This window comes from Felis catus, chromosome A1, assembly GCF_018350175.1.
Source record: "Felis catus isolate Fca126 chromosome A1, F.catus_Fca126_mat1.0, whole genome shotgun sequence".
Lineage (NCBI taxonomy): Eukaryota > Metazoa > Chordata > Mammalia > Carnivora > Felidae > Felis > Felis catus.
Window position 1 is genome coordinate 131469163 of NC_058368.1, and position 24838 is coordinate 131494000.

Below are 24838 nucleotides of genomic sequence, written 5' to 3' on the forward strand. Positions count from 1 at the left end.
TTTTGGGTTTTTTTGTTTTTTGGTTTGTTTGGTTGTTTTTTTTTTTTTTTTTGGCTCTTTGAATTTTAGAATTATCTTGCCAAGTTCTATGTAAAATTACATTGGATTGAAGGAGAGATGTCTTATTCAATGTATGGGTCAATTTGTAAAGAATTGACATCTTATAGCAATAAACAGCTCTCCCTGTCTACCAACTAGTTTGTGATCTTCTTTTATTTAGATCTTCTAAATCTTGAATACCACATGATAAAACTTTATAATTTTCTTTACAAATGTCTTAGACATCTTTTGGTTAGATTTATTTCTATGTACTTGCTGTGTTGTTGTCTTCTCCTTTTCTGAACCTTGAGTGCAGAGTTGGACCAGTTGTACTTCTTAATTAACAGCATACCGTCATCATTAGACCACATTCATTGGTTTCCTTTTATCCCCATATTCTACTTCCCATTAAGTTTGGTTTACCTTTTTGTTTGTATTCTTATATAATGTTATGTTATTTTTGTTCATATATTTTAATTAATGGAGATGGTATTATATATTGCATTCTATTTTCTTTTTTTATACCAAGCTTTTAGACCCATCCCCGTGGCTATGTGTACCTCTAATCCATGGGTTCTAATTCATGCTCTCCTAAGGTGTGTGTCTACATTTTATCTATTCACTGACTGGAATACAGAATACTTTCTACTCCCTGCCACTGCATATAACTTTAATGAATATCCTAATGTGAACCATGTGAATATTTATTTAGTATGTAGAATTAGGAGCAGAATATCTGCATCATAGAATATAAATACACCTAACTAGAGTAAATAGTGCCAACAGTTCTCCCAAGTGACCAACATAGATATCTGTTAACAGTGTGTGAGGGTCGGGAAAAATTAGAACTCTGGAAAATGACAAATGTTAGCAGAGTAAAACTTAGGAACCCTCATTATTTTAATTTTTGTTTATCTGATCTCTGATAAGTTGAAATCACTTCAAATGCTTGTTAGTCTTTTGGATGCTTGTTTTTAAAATGCTTTGCTCATTTTTTCAAGGGGGTTTTTGCCTTTATCATTTTTCCCAAATTTCTTGCATATTCTAGGTATTAATCCCTGATCAACTTTAGACATTACAGATTTTTATCCCATTTTATTATCTGTGTATTATTTATGTTGTCCTTTATTGAAAGAAATACTTTGATGCAATTAAAACCACCCTACTTTTGTCTTACTGTGTTTTGAAGTTCCCACATCACAAATGTTTCCTCTTAAGGTTTTTTTTTTTTTATATATATATATTAACTTTATAGTTTTACCTCCTCATTTAGGTCTTTATATAGAATCCACCTCTTACATTGTGTTACAGAGTGTTCTATCTTTCTTTAAATAATATCTCACTTTTCTGAATATTACACAGTGGTGCTGGGTTTTTAAAAATTATTCCATAATTATTGTTGTATAAAAATGCAATTGTGTGGGATATTGACTTCATATTTAACAACCTTCCTAAATTATGTTCACTCTCATTACAGGGTTTGGAGAGCTTTCAGTGAAGACAATCATATCTGTCTTATCTGTAAATAAAGACAATTTTGTATCTTTCAGTCTAATACACTTTTTTCTCTTTTATCTTTCCATACTTTCTGAGCTAGGACCTCTGTTTGGTTTTTAATAGGAAAAGTGATAGCAGCATTTCTGATGTTAAAATATGCACTTTTAATATTTACCAGTAAATAGAATGTTGCTCTTTGTTTTTGGTGGATATTCTATATTAGGTTTTAAGAAATTTACCATCTGTTCCGAATTTGCTAATAATTTTGTCTTGAATAGATTTTTAATTTTGTGATTTTTTCAGCATTTCTTGAAATGATTATAATGGCTTCACTTCATCAATCTGTTAGTGCATTGGATTACATTAATAGATTTTAATAGGTTTTCTAATGTGAAGCTGCTGGTGTATTCCTGGGGTAACGCAATATGATCATTTTTGTGCACTGCTAGACTTGGTTTGCTAAGATTTTGGCCTGAGATTTTTACATCTATATTTATGAGTAAGATTGTCTCTGTTTCCATTTTCAAAATATGTTTGTCAGGGCGCCTGGTTGGCTCAGTCGGTTAAGCGTCCGACTTCAGCTCACGTCATGATCTCACGGTTTGTGTGTTGGAGTCTCACATCTGGCTCTGTGCAGACAGGGTGCAGCCTGCTTGGGATTCTGTCTCTCTTCCTTTCTCTCTCTCTGCCCCTCCCCCACTTGTACTCTGTCTTTCTCTCTCTCAAAAATAAATATTGAAAAAAGTTTGTCAATTTCTTCTTGAGTCATTTTATGTAATTTATCTTTTTGACAGAAATTTGTCCATTTTTTGTTTTAACATTTGTTAACAAAAAGTTATTTATATCTTTTCATCTCTCCTATATCTAAAGTTGTTTTCTTTGTATTATTATTATTTGCTCATGCCCTGGGTTTTTTTTTTCTTTTTTTTTTTTTTCCCAATCTTGCCAGATAATTTTCAAATTTTATTATTCTTTTTAAACAACAAATTTTAAAAATTGACTCTATTGTATCTTTACTTTCCCCTTCATTAATCTTTGCTCTTTATTACATCCTTATTGCTGCTCTCTTTGGATTTATTCTATCCTTTTTATGACATATTAAGGTGGCTTTTTAGGTCATTAATTTGTATCCTTTTTACTTTAAAATTTTTTTAATGTTTATTTTTAAGAGAGAGAGAGAGAGAGAGAGAGAGAGAGAGAGAGAGAACGAGCAGGAGGGGCAGAGAGGGAGGGAGACACATAACCCGAAGCAGGTTCCAGGCTCTGAGCTGTCAGCACACAGCCTGATGCAGGGCTTGAACCCACGAACCATGAGATCATGACTTGGGCTGAGTCAGATGCTTAAATCAACTGAGCCACCCACCTATCCTTTTTACTTTTTAAGAATTATTGTTTAAGGCCACAAATTTCCTTCTCAGTGATCCTATACATTAGGATCATATTTGAAAATTGGGGTCTGTGATTCCCATAGTTATACCACCCTCCTCAATGTACCATGCCATCCTTGCCATGTTAATGGTTTCCCTAAGACTCTTGAGCCTAGTTTTCTGAGATCAGTAAGAGGAAGTAAGGTGGGAGAGGGATCTTATGTGAAAGAATACACATTCCCAAAGATGCCTCTGGATCCACAGAATTCGTGTTGTTTCCACAAAAATAAAACATTTTAACATAATTTTAGATTTACTAATCAATAAAGTTCATATAAACTCTTACTGAATTCATTCAGCCATATCGTTAACTCACACTTAATAGAGTAGACCCATTCCTTTTTACCCTATCAAGTAGTGTCTTGGAAATATTGATAAGTTAAGCTAACATGTTTTAAATGTTTTTTTTCTTACATGTCATATTTTATACATGTATACATAAAATGGGTAACGTGGAAAGGAATGGAAGTATTCTAGATAATATAAAGCTAGCACTTTATATCTGCTGTCAGGTACTGGTTGTAGTGATGACTGTCACTCATTGTTCTCTTAGCTGAAGTGTCTACCATTTGCATGCATTGCATCCTCAGTTTATCTTATCCGGTTGGCATGATTTCCAGCCATGCCATGTTGCCTGGTTCCCTAAGAAACCACTTTTGCATAAATATACATGTAATGCTAACTAGCTAAGAGGTTTTACCAAGATCTTTTGCCAAAAAACAAAATTTCCACGCTCATTTTTTTCTTGGTATACTCAAGTCAAAGAAATGGAAAAAAAAAAAAAAGTCATGAGATAAAACTCTATGTCTTAATCTCTCTGGCAGTAATAAAAACATGGAGCTGAAATTCAGGTGTCTGAGATCTCTTTATGACAAATTCATCCATTTCTTGTAAAAGCCTGGGGATCTATTTATGACAAATTCATCCATTTCTTGTAAAAGCCTGGGGAATTGTTTTATTTGGTCATAATTTTATCCGATGGTGTTAGAATAATTCTGCAAGTCTACACATGCTCAATATAAATGAAGGAATATCCACATGGAAAAGAATGCTTATCTCTAATAGAAAACAAAACAATACATGCTCCAGCAGCAGGAGTTTGAATATAACCCAGAAATCTTCTTTCTCAGAAAGTTGGAGTTAAGTCAGAGAAATTTTAAAATAGGCTACAGACTTGGTGCTGCCTTTTAGCAGAAAGTGCACTAACCTTTACATTTCCTCTGAAACTGGAATAATTTTATTCACAAGGTAATTTTTTGAAAGATCTTACATCCAAAGTATCTTTTCCTTTCTGTTTATTTTCCAGTGGCAGAATCAGACCCTGTTTTTGCTGTAGATTTACTTACGAGTTTAAAATTTATTTCAGAAGCCAGCAAAGTGTCAAAGCCTGACAGTATCGTAAACTACTTTAAAAATAACTAGCTATATACATTCCCATTAAAATGTAAATTATAGATTATAAGGAGTTAGAGAGGATACATAATGTAACTGCTCCAGCCAGTACAAAATGACCTCAACAGTCACACTCAGAGATGACTTCTGTACTTTGCTTCTCATAGGCAGTGATAGGGAGCTCACTACCTGTCAAAGGAAGTTTGTACATTTTACCAACTCTATCAGACAAATCCCTTTGTTGAATAAAATCTGCTTTCTCACAGTTTTCTTTTATTGGTTCAGGTCTGTCTTAATCTTTCTTCATGGAACTGTTCTTTAACTATACAAAGACACATTTGATGTTGTTTGCTAGTCTTCATTCCACACATGAAATATTCACATTCCTTCAACTTCCTCATGGAACCTGGTTTCTAGGTCCTAGTTGCTTGTTTCAGAGATAGTAACAGAACTGGAAACTATGCCCTTTGGAAACTAGATACTAATAAAATAAACTGAGGATGAAGTATCTAGAGGTAGTAGTGTTTTCAGGGGAAGGAACTAAGATCGATAGAATCACAAGTAAAACTACTACTTGATAAGAGATGTAAAGTGCTCACTCATGATTATTTAGAATATTTCCATCCTTTTCACGTGGCCCAGTATTATTCTGCTGTTGGGTTAATGAATCCATGGTCTCTATGTAAGGCAAAATAGTTCACTTTGGCATTGAAATCAAAATTAGAACATCTTTTACTTCTATATTAAATTAACAATCCAAATTAATTAAAATACAAATTGTACATTTTGTTCAAACATCACCATTTCATAGTTCTTATTTTGAAAACTACCAGCACTTTCATTCTCTCACTCTGTCTCACCTCTCTCACATGCACACACACAAATTTCATCCTGTTCATCATTTTGCATATACAGAACTTGCTTTAATTCCCTGTGAAGTTGGATGTTGGCAGACAATACTACCTTCATTTACAAACACTTGGATATATAACATTAATGTATACATATTCACAAACAGTTAAAACCTACCCCCAAAGATCACAGGACATCTGAAATTAGCACTAGAGACAAATGGTGGTTGCTGCACCTAACCTTGGCCCTGATCTGACAATTTTAAATGCTTTCCCTAATACCAATGCATTCCATAACTACCATGCAGAATATATGACAAGAAGTTAAACTGCTGAAACATGAAGTAAGATGGTTCTGGTACTGGATGGACACTAGATTTTTTGAACCTCTGATTAAGCTAGAGAGGAAGTAAAGGAACTTAGCACAGCCAAATTCAAACTGGATTGTCAATGTCCAATAAATGGTGTTATTTAATTATAAAAAAAGATTTCAGCAATGTGAAGTGTTACAGTGTTTGACCACTGGATGACTGCTTTGTTGGGGCAATGGGCAATATATGTATTGACTGTGAATCATCCTGGGAATCTGTGGTCGATTTTGGAATAAAAAATGAAGATTAAGGAGGTGGACCTTAAGAGTGGTAATGGAAAACTTAATCCATCACTGAGATACCTAGTGATCACTTTAGCCTATCCTATGATCACCGTGTGTGGCATAGTCTTATGAGTGACGACAGAGGTAGGCAGAGAACTTAAAGGTACTCTGAGGATGATTCTGGGTCAGTGCAGTGGCTGCAGGTTATTGTTTGTGTTTTATTACACCTTTTATCCCAAATGATCAGAAAGTGTGAAAAATCTTAGTAAACCTCTACTGTTTTATAGACCTGTCACATATTTGAGATACAGTGACAAAAGGGGATGCAGGGTTATTCTCTCTTGGTTCAGCACTGGAAGAATAGCAATCTCATTTGATCATAAGCAAAAAAATGGATGTGACAGATGAGAAGACCAGATTAGAGGGGTATGTGGGACCAGATTCAGACCACAACAATGAGAAAACAGCCGTAGAACCCTGAAAAATAGCAGGAATAGATACAAGTCAAGTTTATTATTTCTGGTAATAACAGCAGTGGAGATTTCTTCTTCTAGGATACAGAAGATATAAGAAGGTATAGTAAAAAATAATAAATGATGGGAAGAATCAGCTTCACTGACAGCATCTTGGGGGGGAGGAATGATAAATTACAAAAATCATATTAATAAATCAGAGAGCTATGGAATTTAAGAAAGCAAACAGAATTAAAATTCCACTGTGGACAAAGTCCCCCAAGAAAGCTAATATTGCCAGCTATTTGCATGACTGGGAATATTTCCTAAGTCTGGGAATTACCTCAGCATCAGTCTTGCCATAGGCAGAGGAGGACTCTACTAGGAGTAAGAGAAATGAGCAGAGGTTTTGATAACCATATGGACTGACATGTCAGAATGGAAGAAGAGTCCAACATATGGCCAGTTTTCCCCATGATCCATTTGCTAAGAGCTGTGGCAGTACTAGAGACAAAGTCGTTGGCCCCAAAAAGCAATTTCCTGCAGTTTTAGAGTTTAACAATCGAGTCATAATATAGAAAGGGATCTGCAACAAATCCATAATAAGAATTCTCTTTAAGACATTTCCCTTATTGTATTGTATTGTATTGTATTGTATTGTATTGTATTGTATTGTATTGTATTGTATTGTATTGTATTGATTTTATTTTAGTTGTAATTCCAGCCTAGTTAACGTAAGTGTTATATTAGTTTCAGGTGCACAGTATAGTAATTCTTCAGTACCGTACAGTGCTCGTCACAATACATGCCCTACTCTTGATCCCCTTTACCTATTTCATCCACCCCCTTCTACCTCCCCTCTGGTAACCGTCAGTTCCTCATAGTTTGGAGTCTGGGTTTTTTCGCTTGTCTTTTTTTTCTTTGTTCATTCTTCTTTCTTAAATTCCACATGAGTGAAATCATATGGTATTTGTCTTTCTCTGACTGACTTGTTTCACTGAGCATTATACTCTCTAGCTCTTTGCACATTATTGTAAATGGCAAGATTTCATTCCCTTTAATGGCTGAGTAATATTCCACTGTATATGTATACTGCATCTTTATCCATTCATCTTTCCATAGACACTTGAGTTGCTTCCATAATTAAGATATTGTAAATAATTCTGCAGTAAGTATACAGATGCATATATATTTTTTCAAATGAGTGTTTTTATATTCTTTGGGTAAATACCTGGTAGTGGAATTACTGGATCAAATTGTAATCCTAGTTTTAAATTTTTGAAGAACCTCCATACTGTGTTCCACAGTGTCTGCACCAAATTTGCATTTCCACCAACAGTGCACACGGGTTCCTTTTTCTCCACATTCTTGCCAGCACTTGTTGTTGCTTTGTTTTTTTATTTTAGCCATTCTGAGAAGTGTGAGGTGGTATCTCCTTGTGGTTTTGATTTGCATTTCCCTAATGATGAGTGATGTTAAGCATCTCTTCATGTATCTTTTAGCCATCTGTATGTCTTCTATGAAGAAATGTCTCTTCATGATTTCTGCCCATTTTTAAATTAGATTGTTTGGTCTGGGGATGTTGAGTTGTATCAGTTTTTTTATATATTTTGGATACTAATCCTTTATCAGATATGTCATTTGCATAGAGGTTATCCCATTCAGTAGGTTTTCTTTTAGTTTTGTTGACAGTTTGCTTTCTGTGCAGAAGCTTTTTATTTTGATGTAATCCCAATAGTGTATTTTGCTTTTGTTTCCCTTGCCTCAGGAGACATATTCAGAAAAATGTTGCTATGGCCAATGACAGAGAAATTACTGCCTGTGCTCTTTTATAGCATTTTTATGGATTGAGGTCTCACATTTAGGTCTTCAATCCATTTGGAATTTGTTTTTGGGTATGATGTAAGAAAGTGGTCCAGTTTCATTCTTTTGGATATAGTTGTCCATTTTTCCCAATACCATTTGTTGAAGAGATGGTCTTTTTCCCATTCCAAGTACTATGATGAATAAAAGTGTTTGGAGTGGAAATCCTTGTCTTGCTCCTGATTGTAAGAGAAAAGTTCTCAGTTTTTACCATTGAGTATGATGTTAGCTGTGGGTTTTTCATATATGGCCTTTATTAGGATGAGGTATGTTCCCTCAAAACCTACTTTGTTAAGGTTTTTTATCATGAATGGATGTTGTAATTTGTCAGATCCTTTTTCTGCATCTGTTAAACTGATCATATGGTTTGTATCCTCTGTACTATTTTTGAGGTAGACCTGTATTGCTATAAACATCTCTCTTAGGACACCATTTGCTGAAACCCAAAGACTTTGGACCACTGTGTTTTCATTTTGATTTGTCTCCATATATATGTCTGTTACTCTCTTCTCTCATGGTTTGTGGGCTTTCCTTAGTGAAATACCTGATTCCTTTTTATTTTTTGCATATCTGTTACTGGTTTTTCTTTTATGGTTACCATTAGGTTTGTATATAATATACATATAGCAGTCAATATTAAGTTGATGGTCACTTAAGTTTGAACCCATTCTGACTTTTCTCCCACGTTCTAGGTATATAGTGTCATACTTTACATCTTTTTATTTTGTGAATTCCTTGACTGATTTTTGTAAGTACCCCTAATTTTACGGTTTTTCTTCCTCGTACCCTTCTTATTCCTTCTTATGGTCTTTCCTCTCTACTCAAAGAATCCCCTTTAATAGTTCTTGTAGGGCTGATTTAGTGGTGGTGAATTGTCTTAACTTTTGTTTGGGAAATTCTTTCTCTCACCTCCTATTCTGAATTATAGTCTTGGTAGATAGAATATTCTTGGTTTCAGGGTTTTTTTCTTGCAGCATTCTGAATATATCATGTCATTCCCTTCTGACCTGCAGAGTTCTTGCTGAAAAAGTCACTAGTTGTCTCTTGTTCTTTTTAAAAATCTCTTTATCACTACTTTTTGCCATTTCAATTACTATATGTCTTGGTGTGGAACTCCTTGGGTTGATTTTGTTGAGAGCGCTCTGTGCCTGTGGGATCTGGATTTATGTTCTTTCTCCAGATTTGACATGTTTTTACCTATTATTTCTTCAAATAAGTTTTCTGACCCCTTTTCTCTCTCTTCTCCTCGAGAAATCTCTATAGAATGTGAATGTTATTATGCTTGATAGTTTCACTGAGTTCCTTAACTTACTGTTTTTTTTTTCTCTCACCTGTCAGCTTGATTGCTTTCCTTTACTGTCTTCTCCAGGTCACTTAGCCATTCTTTGGTTCCTCTAATCTATTTATTCCATCCAGTGTATTTTAAATTTCAGTTATTGAGTTCTCATCTCTAGTTCTTTTTTATGTCTTCTATGTCTTTATTATGTCTTCTATCTCATTGATATCCTCCACATTTTTCTCAAGTCCAAGTATCTTACTGACAACTGTTTTAAATTCCCAGTTGAGTATATTACTTATCACTGTTTTATTTAGCTCTGTTGCTATGGTTTTATCCTGTTCTCTCATCTGAGATACATTCCTCTGTCTTCTTATTTGTCTAATTCTCTGTATGTGTGTTCTGTGTGTTAGGAAAGTCCGCTACATCTCTTGCTGTTGAAAGTATTGAGCTTATGAAGAAGAGGTCCTGGAGTGCCCTGCTGTGCCATGTGCCCTGTTCACCACAACCTGGTGCTTCAAGGGTGTCTCCTGTCTGTGTTCTGTGTGTCCTAGTATTGTGGCTTTGGTCTGCAATGGCTCTCTATGCCTGTTGTGGGCAGTGTCTGGTCCCTGTGTTGTTAGTGGGACTGTCTTGGGCCACACTGGGCTTGGGTTGCGTCAGCCCAGGCATTTGTCAGAGAGCTGGTAGCAACTAACTACAGAGTGCTTTCCCTGTGTTGGTGGGGCCTGCAGTCTGACCAGATGTCCCCAGCCTTCTGCTGGGGCCGCAGTTAAACTGGTGCATGTGCCTGTCTCCCCCACTCCCCGAGGCAGGAGTCACTTTGGAGCGGTGCTGGCTTCTGTCAGAGCTACTGGCACACTGCCAGGTTTGTAGCACTGCTTTGGGTGGGCTCTGGCCAAGGAAGTATTGAAGGGGTCAGGTCCACAGGAGACCATAAGGATAGGGCCTGTGGTGTTAGCAGGGTTTGTGTGGGTCTGCTGTGGGAGGGGACTTGGAGTAGCTTTAGTAGACTCCTAAAGTGGCAAGGCGGGAGGGGGCGAGTGTGCAGGAGAGTGTGGGGGCAGGGCACACATTGCCAACAGGGTCCACTAGGAGAGGGCACCTGCAGCTGCACAGATCTCCTGCTGAGGCCACCTGGGTTGGAGGGGTAGATCTGCAGACATGCACAGGGGCAGTCCACTCTGGTAGTTAGTAAGCTACGTGGACAGTGTTTGCACTGTGCCAGTTCCCGCAGGTGTCAGTGTATCGAGGCTGCAGGGAGGTAAAGAGCACCCGCCAGGTCTTTTGTTGTTGGAGAAGTCTCCCAAAGATCCCTGCCCCTTCCATACATGCTCTGAGGTTAGTAAACACACCTCCCTCCCATATAGCCCATGGGTTTTCAAAACTGCTGCTTCTATGCTGTATCTCAGTGGGGCTGTTTGTTTTGCTGTCTCTTTAGGAGTGAGGACTCCTTTTCCTCTACCCCTCCCAGCTCTCCAAGAGCTGAGCCCACTGATTTTTAAAGTCCCAGGACTTAAGCCCCAATGATTGTAAGAACTCATGAAATTATGCCCCTCTGGCTTTCAGATGCAGATGTTGGGGAGATTTGCCTTCCTCATGCAAGTTCCCTGTATCTGGGGTGTCTGGTGTGAAGGTCCGTTTCTTTCCCCACTCTGGACCTGCAGCATCCCACCCTCCCACAGATAGTCCCACAGGTCTGTTTAGCTTTCCCCCATACCTCCACCTTTCCTACCCTCTTTGATGTGGCCTCGTTTCTATGTTTAAATGTGGAGAGTCTCTTCTGCCATTTTCTGGATTATTTACCCTGAGGTGTTATTTTTAGTTGTATTTGTGCGATGAGGTGAGCTTAGGCTCCTCCTACTCCACCATCTTCCCCAGAAGTCTGACACTTCCCTTATTTTAAACATTTTAGGGAAAAAGTCTAAAGAGTTCCATTTACAACCTCTGAAAAGCAGACCTTTCAGGTTAGCAGAGATGGAGACCTACTGAACTCAACTAAAATACCAGAGGACCATGCTTACGGAGGAGTGACCTGAAAAAAAAAAGTACAAATCTCCTGTAATCGTGGGGCTTAGGAGATAAAGTCCCATTAAAGGACTCAGCATGCAAAAAAAAAAGTAGGATAGGCCTTGCCCTTAAGCCATTCGAAATCAGAGGGAGACTATATGTGAAAGCTGCAACCTAACTTCACCTCCACTCCAGCTTATTAGTATTGGGTTCCAGTGATCAGCCCCTCACCCTATCTGCCTGACAAGAGAGTCAGGCATTCCTCTTGGGATGGAAACTCTATCTACTTCAGTCTCCATGAATCATTTATACAAAAAGAATTATGAAAAAAAAAGAAAAGAATTATGAGACATGCAAAGGTTAGGAAACTGTGACCAATGATCAAGAGAGGAAGCAAGAAAAAAGGAGTAGATCCCCAATGATCTAATGTTGGAATTAGCAGACTAGGACTTTTAAACCAATGGGCCTGGGTGGCTCAATCAGTTAAGTGTGCCACTCTTGTTTTTAGCTCAGGTCATGATCTCACAGTCATGCGATTGAGCACCATGTCAGGCTCTGAGCTGAGTGTGGAGCCTGTTTGAGATTCTCTCCCTGCCTCTCCTTTTGCTCCTCCCCCACTCACACATGCATGCTCGCTCTCTCAAAAAAAAAAAAAAAAAAAGTAGACATTTTCAGTAGAAAATGGAAGCTTTAAAAAACAATAAAAAAGACACTGTGGGAGGAGCCTGGGTGGCTCAGGTCATGGTCTCGCGGCTTGTGGGTTAGAGCCCCTCGTCGGGGTCTGTACTGACAGCTCAGAGCCTGGAGCCTGCTTTGGATTCTGTGTCTCCCTCTCTCTGCCCCTGCCCCTCCTTCCCTTTCCCTCCCCCACCGTCTCTCTCTCCCTCCCTCCCTCTCTATCTCTCAAAAATAAATAAATGTTAAAAAAAAAAAAAAGACACTGGGAATGGACTATCACTAAGCCATATGTTATCAGTGGCCCAGGTCTCACAGTCATTGCCTTGGATGGGCATATTCTATTTTCCTTCCACTTCTGCTTCCTGCACTCAAATATAATGGGTGCCCTTGCATTCTATCTCAGAACCCAAGGAGGACCTTTTTAACCAATCCACTATACTCATTCTTTCTAACTTTTATAGGTTTTATGATACAAACCTGGTATACTTCTTTGAGTTCTACTTCATCCATGCATCTGGGCTGATTAAGTGGCCTAAGAGATCAGTCTATAGCCTTAGTTCTGCATCTTAGTCTGTGTACAGATCCCAGATCCCAAGTTGAAGACAAGAGGAAGAAACAAGAAGCCCATTTTTCTTTAATCCAATTTATATAGCCCCGGATTTATGAAATTGCCTGGCGATTGTATTAATGAAGCCATGTTGTATTTCTCATTTGGCTAGTGATCCATTCACCAGAATCTAGATAATATAATTTACAAAGCATAGCTTACTCATCTTCATCTTCACATACCTCCCCATAGAGGATCATCTACCTGAGTTTACCTCCTCCACACTTCTAAGTTAGGAAAGCAGTCAGAGCTTTGAAGTCAGGAATGCCACGTTGCAGAACCCCAAGAAGCACCTTTTATGTGGTTGTGTTTTGGAAGGGTGCTCCCTGGAGTTCTGCAGTGCACAGCATAAGTGGACATGTGTAGCCACTTCCTATCTTGTGTCTTTTCATGATAAACAGGGCTTATACTTACACTTATGGCTGCTTGACCCTTAGGACAGTCTCTCCAATGAGAAAGATAACTATCCACGAGAGTATTTCATGCCTGTGTATACTTAAGCCTCCAAGCATAACTTTATTAAAAGGACCATAATAACCTAGAGAAAAATAAAGTAACAAGAAAGTGCTCATTAAATACAATTAATTTAAAATGTATTAATTGCTTAAGATGGATTGAAGAGATAGAATCTATAGTCTCAACAATTCCTTAATGAATTTATGCTCACTGCTCAGCTATAAATGATTTGAAAAGTAGAATTTCTCTGTAAAATTGGGGCACATCCAACCAAGAACATTCATACCACCTGTCATGACAGATGCAAAATAGAACAAATTATAAACAGTTTGCTTTTCCTCATATACGATTGTGTAACTATCTACCATTACTCATGTTTACTGACCAAAAGCCCTCCATGGTTCTTAAGTTATTTTAAGTGTATAGAAACCTTATAAACTTTATTTCAGACTAACAAAAATTCTGAAGTTATGGAAGGAATTTTTGTGTTTTTTTTCTTTTTGCAGAGTATTATATTTGCATAGACAAATATTTTTTTTTCAAAATGACATAAAATACCAACTTATAGGGGATTTTGTTTGTATCATGTATTGCATGGAGAAAGTAAACTGCAAACTAGTAATACTCATTTCAGTCTGTCAAGTGAGCATTTAGCTTGATTATACTAATAAAAAAGAACTTGCAAAAGAGCTAACCATCAGCATTCATAATCTTAACACAGAATTTCAGGAATTGGGCTATTTAAAATAGACCAACTACAAAATAAGACCATTATTATGAAACAGAACTTCTCATCTAGGAAAATCCCCAGGTCGTCAACGGACTTGGACAGATGAAAAATACTTTTTTTGTGTGTGAAGGAAGAGAAGAGCTAAGGTTTTGCTTTGTTTTGGGAAGCAAAACAGTCTCTGGTACTAGTTTCTATTATATCCCACTATGACCTTGAACAAATCCTGCTGCCCTAGCCATTTCCCAGACTAATCAGAATCTCTGGAGATGGATCTTAAATATTGATATTTAAGGCTCCCCAGGAGAATCCAATGTGCAGCCAAAGCACCAAAGTTGAGGTCCATTGCTCTAGAAACTGCCAGGACTTGTAGCTATATAGCAGTACCAACTTATGGACTCAGAATGGAAAGATATCTAAAAAGGTCCTTTTATTTATTTTCTGGCTTCCAAGCAGTAACATATTCATAACATTATGAAGAGTAGATTAATTAGATGGCATACAGTGCTATAAATAAAGGAGATGAATGGTGTTTGTCTTACACTGAAATGACATTAACTCTGGCATATTGTAGTGATAGTTTAATAGCCCATGGCAGCTGTCCATTTGTTTTTGATAGCAAATACAAACAACTGAAACTACAGTGCATATTAAAGAAATCTGCAAGTAATTGCACAAATTAGAGTTTAGCCAATATGTTGAGAGCATTTCTTTGAGGAAAATGCCATGGCATTTAGGGATACCATAAAGTAGTTGAATGCTTCCATATTGTATCCAAGGCACTAAGTCTATTCGTTTGTTCATCTGTAAAAATACATATATATACATATATATGTTTAAAAAATATACTTGTTAAAAGATGAAATTGGGTTGAATTGGCTATCAAGGTAGTCTCAAATGAGAAAACAAATTCCTGAACGAGAAAAAAAAATTTCTAGAGACGTTCTAATTTGTTCCTTTGGGGACATGATGAGTATGCGAATAATCTGAAGATAAGCTTGAAAGTTCCAGATCGCTTTTGCCAGCTGGTGAAACAACTGCCATGATTTACTATACCATAGGAGCTGTAGCTGCGTCTTTTATTTTGGCAGTGCACATGAAGTAGAAGGACTTACTTATTATGGCCTAAAATAGGTTAATATTAAATGAGAGATATACCTACAAATTTTAACAGTTATTAGAGTATTAGCTCATTACAATTAATAGGATAATATGAAAACATTGTAATGTTTCAGATTTATAATTGGATATTGAAAACTTTCAAATGCCTGAACAGATTAAAACTTCAAATTTTTCCTTTACCACAATCAGGTTCATGTTACAATTAACCAAAGCAGCTTGAGATATTTGAAACTGAAAAACTTCACAACTGTAATGGTAGTGAAATAGTTTTTATTAGGCAAGTCCTCCTCTACATACATGCTTTAACTTTTCTAGGATTGCACTGAAATGATTCAGGGTTGGATGGAGATATTTTAGGTACTGTTTTGTGAATATTTCTCTTATCTTGGTAATACCATAGAGGTGCTTGCTGTATGATGTTATCACTTAAAATATATGCTCTCCTGCATATCTGATGGGCTGAAATACTTGATAGGTAGAGTGAATACAATGCAAGTTTGTCTATAAATTATAGATTTTATAGTAGGATCTGATAATCTAAAAAGATTTGGTTTCTATTCTGTCATTTTTTTCATTATTACATTTAAATATCCTTTTCCCTAAAATAGAAAAGAGAGGAAATAATAATATGGCACAGGGACTGCTTTTTCTTTTGCTGCTTTTTCTGGTCTGCGAAAATGAAAGACTCTAAGGATAATTTCTCAAAATATGCCTAAATAAATTTAAAGAGACTGATTAAATAACTAGAAACTGAGTTCACTCCGAAATAGGTATTACACTTTCAGGTTTTTATTCTTCATTGCTCATGTGGTATGTCCTAAGAGTTCTCACAGAACAAAAAATAATAAGGTTACTAGTTCATTTTTAAGAGAGCTTATACAAACATGTAGTGGCCAAATATGAAGCTTTTCAAGCTAATTTGGTTTGACTTCCTGTCAAATGGGTACTGATTTGTCAGGAATACTAGCAGAGCCATGAAAAGGTAAGATGAATCAGAAGCAATAGTGCTTTTTCTAATTCTCATAAGGAAAATAATTTCCCAAGCAGATAAAACGTTTTCCCAAATTGAGTTTTCATTAAGTTAATGGAGTCTGACTTTGCTAAACATTTCCTATCAGGATGATCTTCAAAATATTTAACAACTAGTATTTCTATGTAAATCAAAAATTAGAAAATATATCCCTTTTTATTTGCTTAAGTGACCATACGTATTTATAAAACTGATTTACCGAATGATGTAACTCATAGCATAAATAACCAAGTAATTCTAATTTATATTTGTAGGCTTAGAAATAATAATTGTTTGTACAATATAGATAGTGCTATTTAAATCATGCCCTGTCTGAACTGTGATCTGAGAAGGTAACTTTAATAGCAAACTTTAGTTCTGAATTTAATCACCCATGGGTCATTTTCCTAACTCCTTATTTTGTTTCAAAAAGTTAGATTGCCAAATGAGTGACCCCTCTAGTGTTTCTTACAAGGACTCCCATTGGTCATTTGGTCAGGACAGTTCCTCACTGTATAAGACTAAGTCAACACCACTGAACAGGACACCTGACCAGAAGTTGATCCTCACATTTATTATAACAGAAATGCCCTCAAATATTTCCAAATGTCCCCCAACATCACCCCATGGAGGCTACATCTAGATTCAAACAAGAAAGGTTGCTCTGTTTTCTTCAGCATTATTGACATTATTGACAAAAAACTATAAAATATTTAGGGTAAAATGTGATAATTTGATAAATATATACATTGTGAAAGGATTCACAACCCACCAACAATTTATGCAGCCATCACCTCACCGGTTTTTTTTTCGATGAGAACATTTAAGTTCTACTCTCTTAGTAAATTTCAATTACACAATACAGTGTTAGCAACTGTAATTGCCATGTTATATATTAAATCTACAGACTTAATTCATTTTATAACAGAAAGTTTGTACCCTTTTACCAGTCTCTCTCTGTTTCCCACACCCCTCAGCCCAGTGCAACCACTTTTATACTCTCTGTTTCTGTTTTATTTTGGTGGGGTTTTTGGTTTTGATTTTTTTTTTAACTGAAGTATAGTTGACAAACAATGTAATGTTTGTTTTTGTAGACAGCATAGTGACTTCACAAGTTTCTATGTTATGCTGTGTTTATCACAAGTGTAACTATCGTCTGTCACTGTACAACACTATTAGAGTACCACTGACTATATTCTCTATGTTGAATCTTTTATCCCTAAGAGTTGTTCATCCATAACTGGAAGCCTGTATCTCCCATACCGTTTCACTGATTTTGCCCATCCTCCCACCCACTTCCCCTCTGGTAACCATCATTTTGTTCTCTTTATGTTCTATTTATTCTCTCTACCTTTTATTTGATTTGTTAGATTCCACATATAAGTGCAATCATACGGGTTTTTTTTGTCTTTCTCTGTCTTATTTCACGTAGAATACTACCCTCTAGGTTTGTTCATGTTGTCACAAATCACAAGATCTCATTTTTTATGAATATTACTATATTCCATACACACACACACACACACATGCATACATACATACAATATCTTCTTTATTCATTCATCTATCCGTAGACACTTGGGTTGCTTCCGTATCTTGGCTGTTGTAAACACAGGGATTCATGAATCTTCTTGAATTAGTGTTTTCCTTTTCTTTGGCTAAATACCCAGTAGTTGAATTATTGGATCATATGGTATTCCCAGTTTTTAATTTTTTGAGGAAACTATACTGCTTTCAACAGTGGCTCTGACAGTTGACATTCATACCAATAGTACATGAGGTTCCTTTTTCTACACATTCTTGTCAACCCTTGCTACTTCTTGTCTTTAGCTATTCTGACATAGATGTAAGGTGATAACTCATTGTGGCTTTGATTTGCATTTCCCTAATGATTAGTGATGCTGAGCATCTTTTAATTTGTGTTTGCCACCTGTGTATCTTCGTTGAAAAAAATATCTGTTAATGTCCTCCACCCTTTTTAAAGCGAATTTTTGGATTTTTGGTGTTGAGTTGTATACAGTTTTTTATACATGCTGATATTAACCCCTCTCTGGATATATCACTTGCACTTATCCTTTCCCATTCATTAGCTTTCCTTTTTATTTTGTTGATGGTTTCCTTTGCTCTGCAAAAGCTTATTATTTTCATGTATCCCAATAGTTGATTTTTGCAAATGCAAATTGGTGCAGCCGCTCTGGAAAGCAGTGTGGAGGTTCCTCAGAAAATTAAAAATAGACCTACCCTATGACCCAGCAATAGCACTGCTAGGAATTTATCCAAGGGATATAGGAGTACTGATGCATAGGGCCACTTGTACCCCAATGTTCATAGCAGCACTCTCAACAATAGCCAAATTATGGAAAGAGCCTAAATGTCCATCAATTGATGAATGGATAAAGAAATTGTGGTTTATATACACAATGGAATATTACGTGGCAATGAGAAAAAATGAAATATGGCCTTTTGTAGCAACGTGGATGGAACTGGAGAGTGTGATGCTAAGTGAAATAAGCCATACAGAGAAAGACAGATACCATATGGTTTCACTCTTATGTGGATCCTGAGAAACTTAACAGGAACCCATGGGGGAGGGGAAGGAAAAAAAAAAAAAAAAAGAGGTTAGAGTGGGAGAGAGCCAAAGCATAAGAGACTGTTAAAAACTGAGAACAAACTGAGGGTTGATGGGGGGTGGGAGGGAGGAGAGGGTGGGTGATGGGTATTGAGGAGGGCACCTTTTGGGATGAGCACTGGGTGTTGTATGGAAACCAATTTGTCAATAAATTTCATATATAAAAAAAAAAAAGTACAAACTTGCAATGAATAGTAAATGAGCCATACAAATCCAATACACAGCATAAGGAAAATAATCATCATCATCAAACTCTGTTAAGCATCTAAAAATTATCACAACCATTAAAAAAGATAATTATATAATATTATAGAGGTGCTAAATACAACTGCAATTATATTACAATATATAAACATCAAATTAACACATTATACATCTTAAATTTACACGTTTTATATACATGTGTGTACATCAAATATATTCAATTTAAAAAAAGTAAAAAAAACTCAAGTTGAAGATAAAAAAAAGCAGTACTCAAAGGGAAATTTATAGCTATACAACTACATTTAAAAAAAAATGAAAGATCTCAAATCAGTAATACAATTTGGCATCTTGAAGAACTAGAAAACTAAGAGCAATATAAACCCAAAGCTAGCAGAAGGAAGCAAACAGTAAATATTAGAATGGAGGTAAATGAAATACAGAATAGTAAAGCAATAGAGAATCAATAAAAAAAAAAGTGTGGTTCTAAATCAGAAGTGAAAATAGAGATATTACTACCAACCTTAGAGAAATAAAAAGGATTATGAGAATTTATAAGCAAGTGTATGCTAGGAAATTAGATAACTTGCTTGAAATGGACAAATTCATAGAAACAAATTATCCAAACTCCCTCAAAGATTAATAGAAGAATCTCAACGGAATTATAACAAGTAAAGAAACTGAAGCTATAATCAAAACCATCTCAACAAAGAAAAGTCTAGGACCAAATGACATTACTGTTATATCTACCAAAATTTGTAGAAGTAACATCAATCCTTCTGAAGCTGTTTTGGAAAAATGAAGAGAAGTGAACACTTTTCCATCTCATTCTGAGGCCAGCATTACCCAAATATGAAAACCAGGTAAAGACATCACAAGAAGAGTAGACCAGTATCTCATATAAATATAGATGCAAAACTCCTCCAAAAAGTACTGGAAAAGTAATTACAGACTGTGACAAAATGGTATTTATCCTAGGAATATGGTTCAGTGATTCAAAGAAAATTAATGTAACATACCATATTAACAAAATGAAGGGGGGGGGAAATATTAACTTGATTGATGGATAAAAAGTGTTGGACATTCTACTCTATTCAAGAGTAGAACCCAGGGATTCATCACTTACATATAACAACTAGTGCTCATCCCAACAAGTGCCCTCCTTAATGCCTCCTTATATGCCATTATCCATATAGCCCATCCCCCATCCAATACCCCTCCAGCAACCCTGAGTTCTCAATTTAAGGGTCTCGTATGTTCATCTGTTTTGTTTCTTAAATTCCACATATGAGTGAAATCATATGGTATTTTTCTTTCTCTGGCTTACTTCACTTAGCATAATACACTCTCCTTCCATCCACATTGTTGCAAATGGCAAGATTTCATTCTTTTTGATTGCCAAGTAATATTCCATTGTGCATATACATGTATATATATAAATGTGTGTACACATATATATGTGTACACCTATATTTACATGTGTGTACCTGTGTACATGTATATGTGTGTATATTATATACGTATATACCACATCATCTTTATCCATTCATCAGTCGATGGACATTTGGGCTCTTTGCATAATTTGGCTATTCTTGATAGTGCTGCTATAAACAGTGGAGTGTATTTTCCCCTTCAAATCAGCATTTTGAATCCTTCAGATAAATACCTAGTAGTACAGCTGCTGGGTTGTAGGGTAGTTCTATTTTTAATTCTTTGACGAACCACCATCTGTTTTCCATAGTGGCTGCACCAGCTTGCATTCCCACCAACAGTGCAAAAGGGCTCCCCTTTCTCCACATCCTTGCCAACATCTGTTGTTTCCTGAGTTAATTTTAGCCATTCTGACAGGTATAAGGTGGTATCTCATGTCATAATCTCCAAGTCGGGGGCATAAATATTTACAATTGTTAGATCTTATTGATGGATATACCCCTTCATTATGATATAATGCCCTTCATCATCTCTTGTTACAGGCTTTGTTTTAAAATCTAGTTTGTCTGATATAAGCATGGTTACTCTGGCTTTCTTTTGACATCCATTAGCATGATAGATGGTTCACCATCTCCTACCTTACAATCTACAAGTGTCTTTAGGTCTAAAATGAGTCTCTTATAGGCAGCATATAGATGGATCTTATTTTTTTTATCCATTCTGATACCCTCTGTCTTTTGATAGGAGCATTTAGTCCATTTACATTCAGAGTGATTATTGAAGATAAGAATTTAGTGCCATTGTGTTACCTGTAGAGTTGGTCTTGCTGGTGAACGTCTCTGGTCCTTTGTAGTCTTTGTTGCTTTGGAGTTTTTTTTTTCACTACGCAAACTGTCCTCCTTAAAATTTCTTTCAGGACTGGGGCTCCTGGGTGGCTCAGTCAAACATCCGACTCATGATTTTGGCTCAGGTCACGATCTCAGAGTTCATGGGTTCGACCTCTGCGTCAGGCTCTGCGCTGACAGTGTGGAGCCTCCTTGGGATTTTGTCTCCTTCTCTCTCTCTGCCTCTCCATCACTCACATACTCTCTCTCCGAAGTAAAAAACTTAAAAAAAATTTCTTGCAGGGCTAGTTTAGTGGGCACGAATTCCTTTAGTTTTTGTTTGTCTGGGAAACACTATCTCGCCTTCTATTCTGAATGACAGCCTTGATGGATAAAGAATTCTTGGCTGCATATTTTTCCCATTCAGCACGTTGAATATTTCCTGCCACTCCCTTTTGGCCTGCCAAGTTTCAGTGGACAGGTCTGCTGCTAACCTTATGTGTGTCTACCCCTAGGTTAAGAATTTTTTTTGTCCCTGGCTGCTTTCAGTATCCTCTATCTTTGTATTTTGAAAGTTTTACTATGATATGTCAAGGTGTTGACCTGTTTTTGTTGATTTTGATGGGAGTTCTCTGTGCTTCCTGGATTTGGATGTCTGTTTCTTTCCCCAGATTAGGGAAGTTCTCAGCTATAATCTGTTCAAATAAACCTTCTGCCTCTTTTTCCCCCGCTCTTCTTTTGGGACTCCTAGGATATGGATATTGTCTCATTTTATGGAATCATTAAATTCTCTAAGTCTCCCCTCATGATCTAATAGTTTCCTTTCCCTCTTCTTTTCAACTTCATTATTTTCTATAATTTTATCTTCTGTATCACCTCTTCTCTCCTCTCCAGTCCTCATTGTGACTGTATCTAGTCGGTTTTGCATCTCAGTTATAGCATTTTTTTTTTATTTTTTTAACGTTTATTTATTTTTGAGACAGAGAGAGACAGAGCATGAACAGGGGAGGGTCAGAGAGAGGGAGACACAGAATCTGAAACAGGCTCCAGGCTCTGAACTGTCAGCACAGAGCCCGACGCGGGGCTTGAACTCACGGACCACGAGATCATGACCTGAGCCAAAGTCGGCCGCTTAACCGACTGAGCCACCCAGGCACCCCTAGTTATAGCATTTTTTAATCCAGCCTGACTAGTTTCCAGGTCTTTAATCTCTATATCAAGGCTTTCTCTGGTGTTTTCTATGCTTTTTTCAAGCCCAGCTAGTAGTCTTATGACTGTTACTCTAAATTCTTGTTCAGATATATTACTTACATCTATTTTGAGCAAGTCCCTGGCTGTGATTTCTTCTTGACCTTTCTTTTGGGGAGAATTCCTTTCTGTGTTTCCTGTACCTGAGAGGAATGCTGTATTAAAAAGGAGTCACAAACTGTCCAGGGTCTGGCACTTCAGGAAGTGTTTCTGGTGTATGCTGTGTGCACTCTGCTATTGCGTTTTGGCTGCTCTTTCCCACTGGTCCATCCTCTGCAGAGTTCTTCCTTGTTTGCAATGGGGAGTGTTCAGATGTTTTACTAGGTGTGCTTTGATTTGTTTGTTAAAATAAGCCTGGAAAAAAAGGGAGAAAAACTCTGATCCCAAAAAAAGAGAAAAGGATGGTAACAAAAAACAGAGAATCAAAAAACTTGAAGGCTAATTCCAAAGAAACAGAATAAAGAAGACTGATCCCCTCCAAAAAGAGAAAAGGAAATGAGAAAGACAACAAACTATGAGCCTGATTTCAGACTAAAAAAGAAAAAAAAGTCAACCCAGTCCTATTTCCACCAGAAATGCAGGTGTCGTTTTGAAGCACTTGATTCTCAGTATACTTGGTGCGTGCAGGGTTCTGGCTCTGTGCTGGTGTTCTAGAAGAGAGGCCTGCTGTGTTGGCTCAGAGTCAGCCTTGCCCCAGTAAATAAGCAGTTGCCAGGCATGGGGAGGGCGGGGAGGGTTTGGTGTAAGCGAGTCGGGCTTCTGCATTGCTCTCTGAAGTCCCCCCATGTTGGTGTTGGGAGGAAATAGCACCACCCCAATCTCTCATTCCTAGACCTCACCCCCGCTGCTGTTCGGCAGCCCTCACAGACTAACAAGGGCAGGCTGCTCACCCTGTGCCACAAGTCTGCGTTTTTTCTGTGGCATGCAGCTGGATTTTCAAAACTTGAAGTCTTAAAGGATGCACCCCCTTCTCTGACGCAGAGCCTCTTCACACTGTGGCTGAAGTCCTTTGTCCCTGAGCAACAGTCCCACACCTGCACAGTGTGCACGGTCTATGGGGTAGTAGCACTAAAAGCTGAAAAGTTTATATTTCCTCTGTGTGTGCCTATCCTCTGCTGATGAAAGGCTTTTTGCTGGTGCCTACAGGGTCTTTTGTCCTTGGGGAGGAAATAGACCCTCTTACAAAACTACTCCAAGAAGGGGAGTGTTCTCTCCCAGTGCACCCCGGAGATCTCTACACCCCACCAGTGCACTCCAGGGCCGCCAGTCCCTCCTCCCCAGGAGCACATGCCACAGCTCCACTCCCGAGAAAGTCAAAGTCACATACTTCCAAAACATCAGAGTTTGAGCTCCAAATGCTCATTGCAAAAACCCCTGCAACACTCAGTACTCCTTGCTCCCCAGTCCATGATCCAGAGAGGTTTTCCACTTGTGCAAACCCAGTGCTGCACTCTTTCAGTCTGTCTCCTCTTCTCTCCCTTTTGTCTCTCCGTGAAAGTGTTCCCTCCCCTCCACAGCACTGCTGATTTTCTCTCCCCCAGTTCACTTCCATGCACCTTGCACCTTCCATGTTCTCTCCCTCCAACCATGGAGCTCCTTCTCCCAGTCCACAGATCAATCTCCTGGATCTTCCAAGTGATCTTACCTCAATACAGCTGTGTTTGAGGAACTAGAAAAGCCCAGGGTCCCCCTGCTTCTCTGCCATGTTAACGAACTCCTCCTCAAACATCTTTTTTTTAAAGGAACTCAGAAAACTAGGAATAGAAGGTAACTTTCTAAACATAACAAAGGGCATACATGAAATACTCATAACTAACATCAAACTGAAGGCAAAAGACTGAAAGCCTTCTCACTAAGATCAAGAACAAGACAAGGATGCCTGCTTTCACCACTGCTATTCAATATTGTGCTAGAAATTCTAGCCAGAGCAATTAGGTAAGAAAAAGAAATACATGACTTCCAAATTGGAAAGGACAAATTATATTTATCTCTACTCAGCAATGAAATAATCCTATAGATAGAAAATCCCAAAGAATCTAAAAGAAAGTTATAGAGCTAATAAAAAATTCAGCAAAGCTGCAAGTTACAAGATCAACACACAAATATCAGTTGTGTTCATCAACAGTGAACAATCTGAAAGGATATTAAGAAAGTAATTTCACACTATTGTAAGCATCCTTTTAAAAGACTAAATATGTAAAATTTTAACCAAAGCTGTGAAAAATGTGTACACTAAAAGTTACAAAACACTGGTGAAATAAAAAAAAAAATGGCATAAATAGATGGAAAGTTATCTCATGCTCATGGATTAGAGAACTTAATATTAAGATATCACTACTACCCACAGCTATCTATTGATTCAGTGCAATCCCTACCAAGATTATAATAGCACTTTTTAGAGCTATTGTAGTAGGTGTGATCCTAGTGTGGTTTTCATTTGCATTCAATGGGCCCTGAATAACAACAACAAAAAATAAAATCCTAAAAGACAAGTACAATTTGGT

General features: G+C 37.2%; 1 protein-coding gene across 6 annotated transcripts in view; it reads left to right on the top strand.

Annotated features, from left to right (window-relative positions):
- The window catches only part of RNF180 (ring finger protein 180), a 267612-nt gene that overhangs the window by 229696 nt on the left and 13078 nt on the right, over positions 1–24838 (top strand). Inside the window, exon 7 of one of the 6 annotated variants that reach the window (XM_045061291.1) lies at positions 1517–1671. The exons of the other annotated variants lie outside the window; for them this stretch is intronic. Coding sequence (XP_044917226.1) covers positions 1517–1656 — 140 coding nt within the window. The 3' untranslated portion in view covers positions 1657–1671. Of the gene's footprint in view, positions 1–1516; positions 1672–24838 lie in introns of those variants that run through there. 6 annotated transcript variants of the gene reach the window in all.